The 19,745-nt window shown below is 37.8% G+C and overlaps 1 protein-coding gene across 1 annotated transcript in view; it reads right to left on the bottom strand.

Annotated features, from left to right (window-relative positions):
* Positions 1-19,745, bottom strand: part of PRSS12 (serine protease 12) — a 76,386-nt gene that overhangs the window by 8,248 nt on the left and 48,393 nt on the right. Inside the window, exons 7-9 of the mRNA XM_027543735.1 lie at positions 15,814-16,019; positions 12,746-12,824; positions 11,755-11,877 (exon numbers count right to left, since the gene is read on the bottom strand). Coding sequence (XP_027399536.1) covers positions 11,755-11,877; positions 12,746-12,824; positions 15,814-16,019 — 408 coding nt within the window. The remainder of the gene's footprint in view (positions 1-11,754; positions 11,878-12,745; positions 12,825-15,813; positions 16,020-19,745) is intronic.

The raw sequence follows: 19,745 nt of genomic DNA, 5'->3' as shown, positions 1-19,745 counted from the left end.
TTGTGATCCCATGGACTGTAGCCTGCTTCTGTCCATGTAATTCTCTAAACAAGAATACTGGACTGAGTTGCCATTTCCTTCTCCAGGGGATCTTCTCGACCCAGGGGTAGAACTTATGTCTCCTGCATTGGCAGGTGGCTTCTTTTAATGCCTAGCCACCAGGGAAACCCATTTTTGAGTATACCCCCAAATTAATATGCTCACCAATCAGGAGTTGATATTAAACTGAGAATAAAAACAAAATATTTTACCTGACAAGAAGGAAAAAATGCACCACTCTTGTTAAAATGAAGTTCTTTATTAGTATGTATACTTTTAAAATCCTGATTTAAGAAATGGGCCAGCTAAACCCAAGAAGTGATTCCCACACTCCTTTCACTCCAGTTATTCTTAGAATAGATTTATGCTGGGAATTTGAAGATCATCTGACATAAGACTGGATTAGTTTGCTAGCCAAATATTTGTCTCCAGTGTTACCTCTCCTAGTGGGTATGATTATATACTTCACAGATAACACTTTGGCTGAGGTTACCAGTATAGTTTTGTGCTTAGAAAGCATTTTCTATGGTTCTAGACTTCTCAAGAAAACTTCTCAAGGAATTCTCTTTCTGAATGTATTTTAAGGTATTTCTAGTTGAACTTTTGTTATTTTGATAGATTATTTTCAAAATTGCTTCTAAAACAAACATTTCAGATTTTGGCTGACACGCTATTCAGTTGTTTGCTTTGCTGAAATGCCTTCCACTCCCCCTCAAATAAAAACTGGATGAAATTCCTAGACAAGTTTGAGCAAAAGAGGATCTAAGACAGGGCAGATGGTCTATTTCAGTTTTTCTGAGATTCTAGAATTAACAATTTTAAATTCCTAGAATTAAAAAGAGAAGAATTAATTTGGGTGGCAGGGTTATTTTATGTGTATTCTCTCTATAGATTTGTCTATTCAAAAAGACAGTATTTTACATCAGCCTGTACACATCTGCTGCTACTAGAATCTGTCCTTGTCTGCTGTCTGAAAGTCAAAAAGTGGCAGACTAAGTTGCTTGGGTGAATGATTCCAATTGCTCACGGAGAAGTGACCTTCTCTGTAAAATCTTTCACTGCCCTTATACACATGTGGTGTGTGTTCAGGAAATGATTTTAGCATGATTGATGCTATTATGTACATCACCAAAGACCTTGTTCTTAAAGAATTCTACCATGTTCCAGGTCATGCTGGAACACAGGTTTAAGTACAGGACACATTTTGTTTTTAAAAAGTAAGTCCCATTACTTCTGTGCCTCATCTTTATAATCTCTAATAATCAAGATATTTCTGATTTTCAGAGCACTAGTCTCTGACAATTTCCAGCTGCTATAGTGTCTCTAGGCAAACAGTCAAAAAGATAAAATCAGTTAAAGCTATAATTCATGATAAAATCAAATTTGTTGCAGAACTACAGAAATAAAAGAATCCTTTTATTGAAGTACATTCTTTCCTTAAAAATGGTGTTTGTTATCAGAACAAGCAATTAAAAGAAATTAGTTTAACATTCAGGAATTTTTCTCTCAATTATATTCCCATACTACCACAGAGAGAGGGTCATTTTATTGTATTTGAATAATTATTTAAAATAGGAAACAGCAAAAGCAAGCAATTTGTATCGTGTAAAATTCACAGGGTAATTGCAAAACAAAAACCGTATTTATCCAGGTTTCTGCTTCAAACTGCCAATGGGATGTTGCATTCCTATTAACACTAGGAAAAATGTGAAAAATGGGATAGAAGGCCTTTAAACAGTGATTCACTAACTACCTCAGTTACCCCTGTTAGCATAAAAGAATGTTTTGGACACCTCATAATATGTGAAAGCTATGAACACAGAGCTGGATTACTAAAATTTTGTCAGTCTGCCAATAAAGTAACTTTATTATATAGAGACGCTATAGGAAATGAGTATAACAGGATGGTGGATATGAGTAATTGTGTTCTGATCTCATCATCCTCAGGCCATCATTCCTAGATTATTCTGATATGAGGATTACATAAAAGAGTGAATATTCTACAGAGCCAAAAAAATAAACATTTAAGAAACTGTCATCCTATAGCATAAAATAACACGGATGGTGAGAGCAATCTATGCTGTATTGTTCAGAATGGCTGTTCAAGAGCACTGGCCCATATTATCACTGCAAGAATTAGCCACCAAAAAAGGCCCCATGAATAAGAAACTATAGTTAGGGCTTCCCTTGTGGCTCAGCTGGTAAAGAATCCACCTGCAATGCGGGAGACCTGGGTTCAATCCCTGGGTTGAGAAGATCCCCTGGAGAAGGGAAAGACTACCCCCTCCAGTATTATGACCTAGAGAATTCCATGGACTGTATATATAGTCCATGGGGTCACAAGGAGCTGGACACAACTGAGCGATTTTAAAGAAAAGAAAATTTGGCTTTGGGGCTTCCCTCATAGATCAGTCGGTAAAGAATCTGCCTGAGGTGCAAGAGACCAGTGTTTGATCTCAGGGTCCAGAAGATCCCTGGAGAAGGAAATGGCAACCCACTCTAGTATGCTTGTCTGGAAAATCCCATGGACAGAGAAGCCTGGTGGGCTGAGTCCATGGGGTCGCAAAGAGTAGGGCACAACTGAGTGACTAACACTTCACTGATAGTTAAAGCAGTAGAAATACAAATGGAAAGGAAAAGGGTGTGAGAGAGCTAATTTCAAAATACAAAATCTAGGTCCCCTCCCAGTGGGCCTTAAGTTAGACTCCCAAGAATTTAAAAGGAAGTGAAAGTGAAGTGAAAGCCGCTCAGTCGTGTCCGACTCTTTGCGACCCCATGGACTATACAGTCCATGGAATTCTCCAGGCCAGAATACTGGAGTGGGTAGCCTCTCCCTTCTCCAGGGGATTTTCCCAACCCAGGGATCGACCCAGGTCTCCCAACATTGCAGGCAGATTCTTTACCAGCTGAGCCACAAGGGAAGCCCTTAAAAGGAAGAGAACCTCTCAGAAGCTAACCACATTGCTTCCTCACTACAGTGTGCTGTGTGCGTGCTCAGTTGCTCAGTCGTGTCTGACTCTTTGTGACCCCATGAGCTGTAGCCTGACAGCTCCTCTGTCCATGGAATTTTCCAGGCAAGAATACAGGAGTGGGGGACTTTCCTGCTGGTCCAATGGCTAAGACGCCACACTGCCAATGCAGGAGGCCTGGGTTCAATCCCTGGCCAAGGAACTAGATCCCACGTATCACAACTAAGACCCAGGGCAGCCAAATAAATAAAAATATGTATATTAAAAAAAAAAAAAGGAATACTGGAGTGGGTTTCCATTTCCCCCTCCAGGGGATCTTCCCAACCCAAGGATTGAACCCATGTCTCTTTCATCTCCTGCATCAGCAGGCGGATTCTTTACCACTGCACCAACTGCGAAGCCCCTTCTGTACTACAGTGTCTACAATTCCAGAGGAAAATTCTCTATTTTTGCACATTTCTGAATTTTTAATGATTAAAAGAAGGTTGTTTCAATCCAAAGTCCCTGAACCCAGAAGACAAAATTTGGAGTTTGTTGTAACCACTGGTCACTGTCCTCTAAACACTGGCTTTCAAAAAACTTACTGTAATAAAGATGTAAGTTGTAGTCTTCTTGGGCACTTCAAAACAACAGACCAAGTCAGATGGATGCAGAACACCTTTGCAAAACAGATTTCTCCCTATTAACATTAAGAGTCTTGCATTCTATCCAAAGCAAGTCAGAATGCTGCATATCATCAACTGCCCCTCTGCTTTTTAATCAACTGTCTTTATTTTATACTGTGCAGATAATGGGAAGAAATTCAGAATGACATATGGAAGGAATTATCCATTGATCTAGGTTTAAAATACCACCATCTTCTAAAGAGTCCAACATTCTTAAATATATCCACTATCTGGCAACTGATCCCCCACTTTCATCATGTAACCATCATTTAGGGGGTCTGTTTGTGCCAAGTAATATATTAGACACTTAGTTAATAAACACAAATGAGATGATTACTGACTTGAGGCAATAATCTAGAAGGAGCAAGCCAAGAGAGGAATAATGACCTTTAAACAAACCCAAACATGTACCTTAAAAAAAAAAAAACCTTTGAGGGAACTCAAAAGTCAGATCAAAGTTTTCAACCTCAAGTGGAATTTTTGGACCATTTCCCTACTTTAATACTCTAAGCCTTGAACCCCAAGGTCTATAACTTTTAGCAGAGAGAGAGATCACCTTGAAAGACAAGGAGTCTTGAGCAAGAGGAGGAAAATCTGAACTGAACATACTGAATTATTTCGCTTAAATTCTTAGCCCAAGAATCCAGTTTCTCTGCAGTTTCCTACCTTTTTCTCCAGCAGTCAGTGGGATGAAACTATCTTGATTCTCTACTTTTGTTAATAATAATAATCTTTGATTCCTGTTTTTGAACCCTCCCATAATAACAACCAACATTTGTTCTTAATTTTACAGATACAAAAAACCTTTACATATTTTGAAGATGATTTGTTCCTTGCTGTGGAACATTATTGCCTTCATTTTACAGATGAGAAAACTGAGGCTGCTGTTTATTAAATTATTTTTTAATTTAATTATATTTATTATTATTTATAATTATAAATTGGAGAAGAAAATGTCACCCCACTCCAGCACTCTTGCCTGGAAAATCCCATGGACGGAGGAGCCTGGTGGGCTGCAGTCCATGGGGTCACAAAGAGTCGGACACGACTGAGCGACTTCACTTTCACTTTTCACTTTCATGCACTGCAGAAGGAAATGGCAACCCACTCCAGTGTTCTTGCCTGGAGAATCCCAGGGATGGTGGAGCCTGGTGGGCTGCCGTCTAGGGGGTCGCACAGAGTCAGACATGACTGAAGCGACTTAGCAGCAGCATAATTATAAATAAATTATTACTTATTATTTAATTATAATAATTAAATTATTTATTAAAATAATCTCCACAAAGTGCAACAATGACCAGTTGGAGGAGCTGGAACTGTAACTTTGGTCTTTTTTTCTTTTTTACTGGTGGTAATTAAGGTTGCCACTTATTTTTTTTTAATGTATTTATCTTTTTATTGAAGGATAATTGCTTTACAGAATTTTGTTGTTTTCTGTCAAACTGCAACATGAATTAGCCATGGGTATACATATATCCCCTCCCTTTTGAACCTCCCTCCAATCTCCTGCCCCATCCCACCAGTTTGATACAGAGCCCCTGTTTGAGTTTCCTGAGCCATACAGCAAATTCCAGTTGGCTGTCTATTTCACATATGGTAATGAAAGTTTCCACGTTACCCTTTCCATGCATCTCACCCTCTCCTCCCCTCCCCCCATGTTCATAAGCCTATTCTCTATGTCTCTTTCTCCACTGCTGCCCTGTAAGTAAATTCTTCAGTACCATTTTTCTAGATTCTGTATATATGCATTAGTATACGATATTTATCTTTCTCTTTCTGACTTACTTCACTCTGTATAATAGGTTCTAGGTTTATTCACTTCATTAGAACTGACTCAAAGGCATTCCTTTTTATGGCTGAGTAATATTCCGTTGTGTATATGTACCACAACTTCTTTATCCATTCATCTCTTGAACATCTAGCTTGCTTCCATGTTCTAGCCACTATAAATACTGCTGCAGTGAACAATGGGATACATGTGTCTTTTTCAATTTTAGTTTCCTCAAGGTATATGCCTAGGAGTGGGATTACTGGGTCATATGGTGGTTTTATTCCTAGTTTTTTTTTTTTTAACTTTACAATATTGTACTGGTTTTGCCATATATCAACATGAATCCACCACAGGTATACACGTGTTCCCCATCCTGAACCCTCCTCCCTCCTCCCTCCCCCTACCATCCCTCTGAGTCATCCCAGTGTACCAGCCCCAAGCTTTAAAGGAATCTCAATACTGTCTTCCATAGTAGCTGTATCAATTTACATTCCCACCAACAATGCAAGAGTGTTCCCTTTTCTCCACACCCTCTCCCGCATTTATTCTTTGTAGACTTTTTGATGATGGTCATTCTGACCAGTGGGAGGTGACTCATTGTAGTTTTGATTTGCATTTTTCTAATAATGAGCGATGTTGAGCATCTTTTCATGTGTTTGTTAGCCATCTGTCTTCTTTGAAGAAATGTACGTTAAGGTCTTTTTCCCACTTTTTGATTGGGTTGGCTGGTATTGAGTTGTATGAGCTACCTGTATATTCTGGAAATTAATCCTTCTGGTTGTTTCATTTGCTATTATTTTCTCCCATTCTGAGGGTTGTCTTTTCACCTTGCTTATAGTTTCCTTTGCTGTACAAAAGCTTTTAAGTGTAATCAGGTCCCACTTGTTTACTTTGTTTTTATTTCCATTACTCTAGGAGGTGGGTCATAGTGGATCTTGCTTTGATTTATGTCATTGAGTGTTCTGCCTATGTTTTCCTCTAGGAGTTTTATAGTTTCTGGTCTTACATTTAGGTCCCAGAGGTCTCTGAGACTATCCTCTGTTCTTTTCCTTCTTTTCACTTTATTCTGCTCTTAAGAAGCTATTTCCACCATTTTATCTTCCAGCTCACTGATTCATTCTTCTGCTTCAGATATTCTGCTACTGATTCCTTCCAGAGTATTTTTAATTTCAGGAATTGTGTTGTTTGTCTCTGTATGTTTATTCTTTAATTCATCTAGGTCTTTGTTAATTGATTCTTGCATTTTCTCCATTCTCTTTTCAAGGTTTTTGATCATCTTTACTATTATTATTCTGAATTCTTTTTCAGGTAGTTTGCCCGTTTCTTCTTCATTTATTTGGACGTCTGTGTTTCTAATTTGTTCCTTCATTTGTGTAGCATTTCTCTGCCTTTTCATTTTTTAAGTATTGTGTTTAAGCTCTCCTTTTCCCAGGCTTCAAGGTTGTATTCTTTCTTCCCTTTGGTTTCTGCCCTCCTAAAGTTGGTCCAGTTGTTTGTGTAAGCTTCGTATAGGGTGAGATTTATGCTGAGTTTTTGTTTGTTTGTTTTTCCTCTGATGGGCAAGGCTGAGTGAGGTGGTGATCCTGTCTGCTGCTGATAGGATTTATATTTTTGTTTTGTTTGTTGTTTAGCTGACATGTCCTGTACAGGGTGCTACTGGTGGTTGGGTAATGCCAGGTCTTATATTCAAATGGTTTCTTTGTGTGATTCTCACTATTTGATACTCCCTAGGGTTAGTTCTCTGGCATTCTAGGGGCTTGGAGTCAGTGTTCCCACTCCAAGGCTCAGGGCTTGATCTATTCCTCAAGACTGGGAGCCCTGCTGCTCAAAGGACGTCAGACCCACTGCGTACTGCCCTACTCACGCTTTCCAGGGGGCAGCTCTGACCCAATCCTGGATAAAAGTCCCCGGATGCCAGACAAAGTGACAACATCGAACCCTATTCCTATTCCTCCCTGTCTGACTTCTTCTGTATAAAATCCGTCAACAGGCACACCAGAGGACTTTAAAACTTCAGTCGCTTTCTAGATCAGTGTTGTTTTTCCAACCCCTGGGGACCCAGTCACGAACACGTGCCGGGCCATACTAAACTTGGTCTTAATGGCCAGATCTCATTCTCTGGTTACCCAGTACCAAGTTCTATTGATTTCTCTTGGGGTCTCTACCTTCTCTCCCTCCTCTCCTTTGCAACCTTCTACCTTTATTACAGTAGCCTTTCAACCAGTCTCCCTTCAGTTCCTACCACAATGGGTTTAATCACTTGGTAACATGGGCCAATTTGAATCACTCTAGAAAAAAGGATAGAAGCACATCTGCAAATATTTTTCATATAATTTGAAGCTTGTTCACAGATTCCTAGATTAATAACTTTGCTTCTCCCCCTCAGATCTATCCCATATATCTCTAATGACATATGTCCTAAAACTCCTCTTTGATCATATTTCAAGGCTCAAAAACCTTTAGTGATTTTGCACTACCGAGTAAATGAGACAGAGATCCACTACCCTGACATCCCAGACCATTCCTGCTTCTTTACTGTAACTCCACTATACACATTCTGGATCCATGATCCTAGTAACTGCCATCCTTCAAACATGCTTTATGCTTTCTCACCACTGTGTTCTCAACATTAGACATTCTCTGCCTCCAGCCTCCACCAATAAATGAATTCAGCCTCTCTGCTTGAACAGACTCCATAACAGAACCCATTCTTCCTCCCACATACATCCCACTCCAGCTTGGAACTGTCCTAACAACAGACCTCTTTCCTATGCTAAAATGAAAATTACCTCCCATTAGCATCTGTGGTATTTGAAGCAACACATAGTAAATTTAATCTGATTCCTGACGCTCGCCCCTTTCTGCTTGCCTTCCCTGGTGCAACATGTTGCTTTCTCGTAGGATGTCACTCAGAACTGAGCACCGTTCTCTCTGTTTTTGCCCCCGACAACAGCTTGAGCACAGTAGGACAGAAGAGCAAGGCTCTTCACTGCTTTGTGTTGGTGCTGTTCTGGCAGGGCTGCCCAAGGCTGATTAACTTTGTGGGCAACCGCATTACCTCACTGAATCTATTAAGGTTTCATGCGTGCTCAGTCACTCTTAGTCATGTCCGACTCTGCGACCCCATGGAAGCTAACCAGGCTTCTCTGTCCATGGGATTATCCCAATACTGCAATGGGTTGCCATTTTCTCCTCCAGGGAATCTTTCCAATGCAAGGATGGAACCTGGATCTGTTATGTCTCCTGCCTTGGCAGGTAGATTCTTTACCACTGAGGCTGCAGGTTACTAAAACCCATAAGGTCTTTTTCACTTGTGCTGCATTTAAGTCATGGTTCCCGAACTAAAGGCAGCATTTTATTCTTTATTCCACGTTACTTGTTAGAACCAGCTTATCAAGATCCTTTGCCATCACGGATCCTATCTTCCAACCTGTTATGTGTCCCTACCAATCTCCTGGCATCAAAAAATATAATTAACTTGCCATCAGTGTCCTTTTTCAGCTTAGCTATGAATATGTTGAATAGGGCAAGGATAAGTATTCTGTTAACTCCATTATATTCTTTCTCATCATCTTTCTTCAAATGTCCAGACCATATGCTATTCTATCCAGGAGCAAGAGGGTCTTAACTTTTAATGTTCATAAGAATCATCAAAGATGCTTGATAAGAGTACAAACTCCTGGGTCTTAGCTCCAAAGATTCAGAAGATCTAGGATAGTGGCTCAGGAATCTGGGTTTTTAATAAGCGGAATGTATCTAAATAATATTATGGGGAAAAGACCTCATTTTAAAAATGACATTCTTTACTTTTTTCATCCTATATGTCTCCCTCCTCTGGGTTCCTATAGCTGCAATAAAACCTCATGCTAACAAGGCTGCTGTCTGTCTTATTCTCCAAGATATTTCTAGTGCATGGCACATTTCTGGGAATATTACAGGCTCAGTAATTTTTTGTTAAGTTAATAAATGAATCTTTATTGTACCACTTTATTGTTACATGAGTGTACTGTACCACTCATGTAACACATGAATATAATAAACCTACCAGTATATAGGTGAACTCTCAAACTCAACTATTACCCATGAATGACAGAAAATATGTAAAATACAAATTTGTATCTTTTGCAGCACTTTGAACATGGAACATTAGTCCATAAGTATTTATCAAAATAGGTAAGAGGAAATGAATAGAGATTGTAGAAACAAAGATATATGAGACCTTAACAACACAATTGACATATCAGTGGGTAAAGAATGGAATGTTTAATTTTTAAAAGTACTGGAAAAACTAGCTATCCATAAGGAAAAATATAACATTAGGTCCCTTCCTTATACCATATACCATACACACACACACACACACACACACACACACACACAAAACTGTAAACAGATTAAAAATCTAAACAGGAAAAGCAAAACTGTAAAATTTTTTGTAAAAAACTAGTATAGTATTTTCTTATGGGGCTAAAGAAGGATTTTAAAAATAAAATATACAAAGCTTTTATAAGACTTCAGAAACTGACACACTTAAAAATATTAAAATTGAAATATCTTCATAAGAAAAAGACCTTAAGCTAGTGAAAGGACATGTCCCAGATTGGTAAAAGGTATTTGTAACACATAATAACAAAGACTCTGTACAAAGAATATATCCAAAAAATGTTAAAATCAATTATAAAGACAATTGAATAGAAAAATAAGCAAAGGATATAGACAAATAATTCACGAAAGAAGAAGACACGAAATCAGGAGAATAGAATTAAGAAGAAACCCAAAAACTCTTTAAGGCTGGCAAAACTGAAAATGTTGACGATATGAGATTGAGATAGGGATGTGAGGAACAGGAATTTGCAAACCGCTGCGATATAAACTGATGCGGTTGCTCAGAACATAAACTAGCAGTGTCTAGGAAGTGTGAGGGACACCCACATTCCTGGACCCAGAACACTGCGCCCACAGGCGTGTTCCGATGAGAGCCATACATCTACTGCGGCACTCTCTCTTAGTAACGACAGAATGGAAGCCACCTAACTACCCACCAGTAGGAGAATAAATACACTGTGGTTGGCTGCGTGTCACAGTAGGACTTTACACACTCATACAGCAGTTAAAGCAAAGTCTACATGGATGGATTGTAAATACACCAAGAAGCCACAGTCTCACAAACGAAAGAATACAAAACGAATTTTTGGTTGTAAGAATGTTTTAACGCTATGGAAATCTTCTATTTAAAACATTTTTTTTTAGTATTTTTATTTTTTTTAATTTTATTTTATTTTTAAACTTTACATAATTGTATTAGTTTTGAGTATTTTTAAATACACAAAATTATAGTAGTGAAACCCCCTGTGTTCATCACCTTGCTTCATTCATCATTAACATTTGCCAAGCAATGGTACACATTTTTAAACACTAAAATTCATGCTGAGGAAATGGCCATTATCCAGGGCTACTAAAGAGCACAGGACATGGAGAAAAGACCACCAGGTCCTGCAGGTGCCGCCACCATGAGCAGTGTGACTCTGACACACTGAATTCCTCTGCAGGGCTTCCCCTCTGAACTGGAAAGACTTCAGAATGGGCTGATGAAATGCCTGGTGGTGGTTTAGTCGCTCAGTCGTGTCCAACTCTTCGCGACCCCATGGACTGCAGCCCGCCAGGCTCCTCTGCCCATGGGATTTCCCAGGCAAGAATACTGGAGTGGTTTGCCCTTTCCTTCTTCAGGAGACCTTCCCAACACAGGGATTTAACGCATGTCCCCAGCGTTGCAAGCGGATTCTTTACCAATTGAGCCACCAGGGAAGCCCAAAATGTCTGAGACAACAGGAAATAACCAGGACGCAAACTGACAGGTACACACAGAGAAGTCTTTCTCTAGAAGACACAAAACACCAAGCAGACTCGAAGGTTCTAAAATTCAAATCAAAACACTAAACGTGGACTCCCTATTCCTTAGCATTCAGAAGCAAATAATTTGAGGTCTCTTCCAGCTCTGTGGGCACATGATTTCATCCTCAGACATGTTCTTGGAGAAACAATAACATAGCTGCCTCCCCTCCAAAGACCCATCTTCTCTTCTCCCTAAACCTAGAGTTTGCTTTAATACCAGGGTAGCAAGTGACTTCCTGAGAGCTCTCTTTGCTCCTAATGTTACCCCCTTGCTTCCACGGCACCACTCAAGGAGATGAGGAATGCCTGTAGCCTGTCTCTGACACTCCAAGTGTCCAGTATGCTGTAGAGCAGGAAAGGGTTGGAAGAACTGGCAAGCAAGGGCCAAACTGCATTATCTGGAAAGGTACACACATACCTCTTGAAGCAGTGTGCTGCTGTAAGGACCCAGCAGCTACTCAGGAGCGTGGCCCCACAAAGGAGCCTACCGTCTCCATGGGATGACTTCAGCCGGAGGGATACTTGCCAAGGCCAACTGCCCCTAAGAAGAAAGTAAGCCACTCATCAGAAAAGCAAGGCACATCATCCAGTAAAACAATGACTTAGGCGTGCAGGTAGGAGGAAAGGAGTATAAAGAGACTTGAGAATGTGAACTCCTTTCCCACTTTGAGAATGATATTCCTACAGCTTTGAGCAGAACACCCTGAAGATTTGCCTATAGCATCTGTGTGCATAGACCCTAACTCTGACATCCTTGGAAACAGTTTGTCTTCTTTATATTTCGTGATTTGAAGCGTATTTTCTCCCTCACCTAAACACGCTAAAGAAGTTGGGCTTTTTCTTTCTTTATCTGTTGGTCTTGCCACATGGCTTGCAGGATCTCAGCTACCCAATGAGGGATTGAACCCGAGCCATGGCAGGGAAAGCGCAGAGTCCTAACCATTGGCATGCATGCTAAGTTGCTTGTCATGTCCGACTCTTCGAGACCCCATGGACTGTAGCCCGCCAGGTCCAGGGAATTCCCCTGAAGAAATATTTACTAAGCAAAGCACTGGTTTTCCATTTGTAAATTCAGTAAGCAACAAAATTATATTAAGAATGAGTCAAGTCCAAAACAAATATATTCTAAATTAAATAAATGTGTAGTTATATAATTTTCAGATTTCCTGGTAAATCAGTTTGTTTCTGCAACCCATCTATCTCATATATCAGGGGATAGTGATTTGAAGAACATGGTCTATATAAATAAATATAGGTCAAAGGGCAGTGAAATTATCGGTGTAATCTGTATTTAGTTTAGAAAATAAGACAAATCCACTATATAATAGTAGAAAATGCCCCAATTTGTAATCCCCTCTCTGTATAAATAATTCTGTAATATGGAAAATCACTTCTGAAGAAACTTTTACCTTAAAGAATTCTTCCCACCAATGATCCGCTTCTGCCGACGGGGCAATAATCTCAAACCACAAACAGATGAGAGGGACTCTGAAGCAGAATGAGGTTTTTAATTAAACTACCACATTGCTGATACTGGGGTAGAGATACAAGTGACACATTTCCCTGCAGCTGCTTCCTCTATTTTAAAGTGCCTTTTCTCTTCAAATTATAGGCTATTTTTCTTATAATGGGCTTCCCTGGTGGCTCAGAGGTTAAAGCATCTGCCCGCAATGCGGGAGACCTGGATTCAATCCCTGGGTTGGGAAGATCCCCTGGAGAAGGAAATGGCAACCCACTCCAGTATTATTGCCTAGAAAATCCCATGGGCAGAGGAGCCTGGTGGGCTATACTCTACAGGGTAGCAAATAGTCGGACACAACGGAGCAACTTCACTTCACTTCACTTTCTTATAATAAAAATTGAACATTGTTTTTTTAGTTAACGAAGGCAACAGTAATTCACAAGTAGACATGGAACTTGATGAGTTTTCCCACAGTCAGCTCTGAGGAGGTGTCATGGCCTGTTGAGTGGTCTGGCCCTACCTAGTGCATCGTCCTTATGGTACCCACACCTACTCCTCTGCTGACTGTGGAGACTGTTCAAGAGTTCAGAAATACTAAACAAGAGGACTACAAAAAATAATGATGATCTGAATTATTTAATTTTCATAGACAACACTCTTCCAAGCCACATATACACATGTAACTCAGAGAAGCAAAGCACATTCCCAGGAAGAAATTCTGACACAAATTTACATTTATTCAAATAGCATATTAATATACAGAAAGGATTTACCAAGCCAGTTTAACTGGCAAATTGGATTTAAGGCTATGCAGTCAAACATCTCAAAATAACAGATTTCTGTCAAGAGTATTAAAAAAATGAAGAGTTAAATTGAAAATATATGAAAAGGTGGTGTATAAAATAAGAGTAAGTAAGGTATGACTAGTTTTAAAAATAATTTTAGAAAGTGTATGTGTGTGCTAAGTTGCTTCAGTCATGTCCAACTCCTTGTGACCCTGTGGTCTGGAGCCTGCCAGGTTCCTCTGTCCATGGGATTTCCCAGGAAAGAATACTGGGGTAGGTTGCCATTTTTTTCTCCAAGGGATCTTCCCAACCCAGGGATGGTTAAGTATACATGTGTGAAATACAGTATATACTGTTTTTCTATCAGAGTAGGAAAAAAGGGTAGGAATTGTGCCAAGACCATGAAAATCTAGTCAGCATTAATTTTCTTCCATAATAACCAGGTAAAAGGGAGCCAAACAGGATATCAGCACTAGATATTTCTTCATGGAGAAAGAGGTTCTGCAATGTGTACCAAGGTCACTAATTTGTCAAATGAGCTCAGAGACATGCCGTCAAACCTTAGTCAAACCTTAATCCTCATCTCTTACGATATGAGTCCTCTACATGACACTGTAAGGTAGAAGATACCAGAAAAACACAAGTTTCCAATAATGTTCCAAGTCAGGTCAATGCATATAATGCCAACACAAAGAATGATGTAATATTAAGCAAGCAAAACCAAAAGTTTACATCATTCTGGGGAAAAGTACCAGATTGCAAGAAAGTAAAATTTATTGAAAGCCATAAAATTCACTATTATAAAAAAGTTATAAAGTAAAATGAAACTCATTTATTAAAGGATCCCATTAGATGACCAAAAACTGATGGCTTGAGTTTTAATCACCTTATAGAAGTTAATAGGTCTTGAACTTCAACACAAAATCAAAAAGTTAATAAGTCAGATTCAGTAATCCAGTTGGTCTAAGATAAAATCTTTTTATTTCAAATATGGTAGCATTGGGACCATGGAAAGGTATCAAAATGAGCACTGCTACACCTTTGGAAGGCATTAAAGCAAATATATTAATAATGATGAAATAAATACGGTATTTCATATTTTAAAATAGGTTTATTTTACATAAAAATATACTAAAATATTTCATAGTTACTGAATTTTTATGTTTTTCTACTGCTTAAGAAATTTTCCATAATCCAAAGAATTAGCTATGTTTACTTTGTAACTGTATGTAAATTACTGAAGGGAATTTAATTAAGTTACAGTCTATAGTTAGGAAAAACTGGCTTACCAATCATGTTTATTTCATGTAATATCTATATGTATATATATACATATATATATATAAAACAAAGCATAAAGGGTTGAAAATATTCTTCACACTCAAAAGACTCTCAGATAATGAAGAATCATATTAACAATATCCAATTTATTGGATTGTCTTTAATAGTTATTAAAAGATGCTAGAAAAAGAGGATTCTCAAGTATAGATACACCTGATTTTAAGAAAATCTTAAGTATCAAAACCATGAATTTTTCATCTACATAAATAAATGACTGTTCTTTTCATAAAACATAACCATAGTTTCCCCCAAAAGAGTTAGTTTTTCCCCTTCTTCACTTAAAGCACTATCTGTTTCATAAAAATTAAACTCAGAGTTTCTATGAACTCTTCTATTTATATAAGTATGAACTACCCATCACTGTATTATACTGAAAGATTACTTCTCATTTTCCTTACATTCTTAAATTTCAGAAAGTAGAATCTACAAAAGATAATTTTCTTTTTGCAATTAATTTCAAAAACTATCCCTGTTAAGATATTAATAAGAGTGGAAGAAGTTCCCTTCTCTGATTCACCTTTAAATTTTCATTTCTTTCCTGCTTTTATGAAGCAAATATCATTTCTAAACCTTCAAGGATACCAGCAAGTTTGACAGTTTTATTATATTCAAAGAAGGAATGGTTACAAATGGCTAAGAATATCAAAGGGGGACAAACTCAAAGATCACAAAATCCTCTAAACCCACTCCTGCCCCTGAACTCTGCCCTCTCTGGGAGTCCACACAGGAAAGTTGGTGAAGAACCACTGCCTCTAAATACTAGCAGAAGGAACAAGGGGTTGAATATATTCTTATGGAAGGGAGTTCATTACCCAAGTGCTGCTTAGAATAATGACGTGGGGATGAGTATTCTTTGACCTTCACAGACACGTCCCAGAAGGTGACATACCTTTACTATTGTTTCCTGATGCTTTTTTCCCAAGATAATCACAAATAACTCCTGCGTCTTCACTGTGGCGGCAGTTGTGGTCTCCGATGTTTTGTCTGACACAGTCGGCCAGGGACCGTTCATTTCCTGTACACTTCACATTATCCATATGGATGGGTCCCTCCCCTTCCCCAAAATACGCCATGCTCCTTGCTCTGGCTGGGCCCCTGGAAACAGAGCATTCTTGAGGATGTGGAGAGTCTGTCAATCGTACATTGGAATAAATCACAACATACACTCTCATCCAAATATATTTCTTAACTTTCATATATTAATATTAGCATCTATATGTGCTAAAAAATTATTTCATGACTATCAAAAAAAAAAGCTTGAGAGGTAATAACTATACATTCTTTGTTATCATATTCCACGGCTTCTTGATTACATCTTAATTTCTAATAAGAAAGTCGCATGTCAAAAATTTATGATAGTCTTAAACTCTAGTTAAAGCAGGAAAAAAAATCTTCTCAAAAATATCTACTCTCTTCCAGACCATAATACTCTCTTAAAATTGGTTTCCAAGAAAATTATGAGAATTAAATAATTACCTAGGGAGCTAAGAATTTTTAAAGCCCACTTTAGAAGTAAAAATGCACAATTTTCAACTGAGAAAGAGAAAACCAGGAACCAGAGTTAAGAAGGCAGAATTACTTTGGGTATATCACTTTTCTTTGGTTTCTCTCTTTTTTTAATAATATATTACTTTTTATTAAATATCCAAATACAAAATTTTCAGTGAAGTATTTCAAACTAATACCATATTCAAAACTCAGTTCCTGTTAAATTAATGACATGATTATGAATGACCAAGTTTTAATGTTTGAATTATAGGAAAATTATCCTTGTAACTTCAAATTAGGGAAAGATTTGTTAAAAAAATAAAGCATAGATGGTATACTTTAAATTAAAAGATTGATAAGCTCAACAAAAATTTAAAAATGCCACTTCACTAAAAACCACCAAAGGAAAGTGAAAAGATAAATTTTAAAGTTGATGAGTATGTATACTATATATGTGTGTGTGTGTGTGTGTGTGTGTGTGTGTGTTGATGAATGCATTCTCTAACAGAGGGAAATAGCATACCATATACAAATAACTCAAATTTCATTTATAAAATAAAAAACCAGCAACCAACAGAGAAGCAGGAGAGTTTTAAATCAAAAGAAACTGTCTTATTAAAAATGACAATATAGACCAGATTGCTAATATTAAAATACTTTCTACTTAGTTAGGATAAGGTTATTATACTTTCCTTATAGTTATGCAAGGAACTCAGGCAAAGTAGTTTATTGATACAGATTATCTGAGGAATTTGCTTGACTAATCCCCTTTCAGCTGAGACCTGGCCTCACAGGCTTGTAGCTGGCAGTACATTCATTTCAAAAATGTACCCTAAAATTTCTTCTGTATTAGTGATGGCTACTCTGACATAAATTGCAAATAAAAATAAGATTTAACCCATTAGAAATACTTATAGTCATGGAAGATCAAACAGGCAACTTTAAAGTTACTCTTTAATTCTTTCTACATATAAAACTTTCAATAGTTGTATAAGTAAAAAATGCTCATTGTATCAAGTTTGCAAAATAAAAGCATTAAAAAACCCCAACCACACACTGCTAGCATTTGGCACACATTTATGGGGAAAATACTAACTACAATTTTTAATTGTTAAAAAAAAAACTCATTGTACAGACTATGCTAAGTCACTTCAGTCGTGTCCGACTCTGTGTGACCCCATAGACGGCAGCCCACCAGGCTCCCCCGTCCCTGGGATTCTCTAGGCAAGAACACTGGAGTGGGTTGCCATTTCCTTCTCCAATGCATGAAAGTGAAAAGTGAAGGTGAAGTCGCTCAGTCGTGTAGGACTCTCAGTGACACCGTGGACTGCAGCCTACCAGGCTCCTCCGTCCATGGGATTTTCCAGGCAAGAGTACTGGAGTGGGGTGCCATTGCCTTCTCTGTTGTACAGACTAGTGGATCTCAAACTAAGTGGACGATTCTTATGAAGGTGGTTCTGCATCAAATTTCAGTGTAGGGAAAAAAAAGTTTATTTTCTTACTGTTGCACATTTATTTTAAAATTTTTATAGGTTTTACAAGTATATACATTCTTATATATTAATCTTTGTGAGCAGCTTAAATTTCTTCCCAGAAGTGAAACTTTTTATTCAACAGATATAAACATTTCTTAAGATTCTGGATATATACATTGTTTCATGTAAGACGAGTCTTTGGAAAGCAAATTATGCATTTGAAATATGTATAATAAAATATAACTATTTAAAGGAAAGGTAGGAGAAGGCAATGGCACCCCACTCCAGTACTCTTGCCTGGAAAATCCCATGGACAGGGGAGCCTGGTGGGCTGCAGTCCACGGGGTCGCTAGGAGTCTGATACAACTGAGCGACTTCACTTTCAATTGTCACTTTCATGCATTAGAGAAGAAGATGGCAACCCACTCCAGTGTACTTACCTGGAGAATCCCAGGGACGGGGGAGCCTGGTGGGCTGCTGTCTCTGGAGTCGCACAGAGTCGGACACGACTGAAGTGACTTAGCAGCAGCAGCAACAGCAAAGGAAAGGTATTTTTCTGATTTATTTTGTACATCACAGTTCTGATCTGTCTGGAATTTATTTCTGTTAATATTAGTGAAGGATCTAGCTTTATTTCAGTCCCTAAAGTAACTGTCCTAATAACTCTTCCTGCTGACTTAAAGGGCATTTTTATTTCCTTATTTATCATGCTTGTAAGTACACAAGCCACTTCTCGGTCTTTATAGTTCAATAATTCTACATATTAAAATTACCTTGGGGCGCCTTTAAATTATAGCACAATCTGAACCCCACTGGATGTCAATTAAAGTAGAATTAAGACGTTAAGTAAAGAGGGAGTGGGCCCATTACCACAGTGGGTAATATTTTTTATGTCCCAAAGTGATTTCCATGCACAACCAAGGCTGTTAACCATCACTGACCTCTTTGCCTATTCCTGCGCCAATTTCACATAGACTTGATTTCAGATGAATTTGGAAGTTAAGCCCTTCTCCCCATCCACCATACACACCAAGAAAAACAAAGACTTCAATGAGGAGAGCATTTACTGTACAGATTAATTTCTATTTTGTCTTCCCATTCAGAGTTGTGGAGTATCACGAAGCCTTACAGCTTCTGTAAAAATTTACTAATAGCTTTTTTACACATAAACCTCAATTTTTGTGAAGTTTATTCCTTGAACTTTTTTGAGTTTTGTACCTTTTATAAATGACATTTAAAAAATTTTTCTACTTAGCATATAGGAACATTATTGCTTTTTAAAAAATATTTATATTTCATATTGTTACATTAATAAACACTAGTTCTAGTGTTTTTTCAGATGATCCTCCTGGGTTTTCTAGGTGGACACTGCATTATTCATATACCAATTCTGGCTTTTAAAAAATTCCAATACCTCAGTTCTTAATGATTAGTGGAAACTCCAGATAATACTGAGTCATTGCAGTAAAAACAGGCACACTTATTTGTTCCTATTTCATGCTTGTTTGTGATAATAGAGTTAAGGTAGTTTTACTCTATCCTTAGCATCCTAGGAGATATGAGACAAGAATACTGATTTTTATCATGTAGTTTTTCAACATTATTATGATAATCATATATGTTTTCATTTATAGACAACACACCAAAATACATTAAATTGAATGCTTCAGCTGAACTACTCTCATATTCTTACAGAAAATGAGTGATATTGTTCTTTTAATATACTGCTGATAAATTCATTAATATTTTGTTTAGAATTTTTAATATAGATTCATGAGTTTTCTTTTGTGTATGAATCCTTGTCTAGACTTAAAATCAAATTATATTAACTTCATAAAGTAAATGGAAAGATTTTCAT

This window comes from Bos indicus x Bos taurus, chromosome 6, assembly GCF_003369695.1.
Source record: "Bos indicus x Bos taurus breed Angus x Brahman F1 hybrid chromosome 6, Bos_hybrid_MaternalHap_v2.0, whole genome shotgun sequence".
Lineage (NCBI taxonomy): Eukaryota > Metazoa > Chordata > Mammalia > Artiodactyla > Bovidae > Bos > Bos indicus x Bos taurus.
Note: the sequence above shows the minus strand (reverse complement) of the source record. Positions and strands in the feature narration are given on the sequence as shown.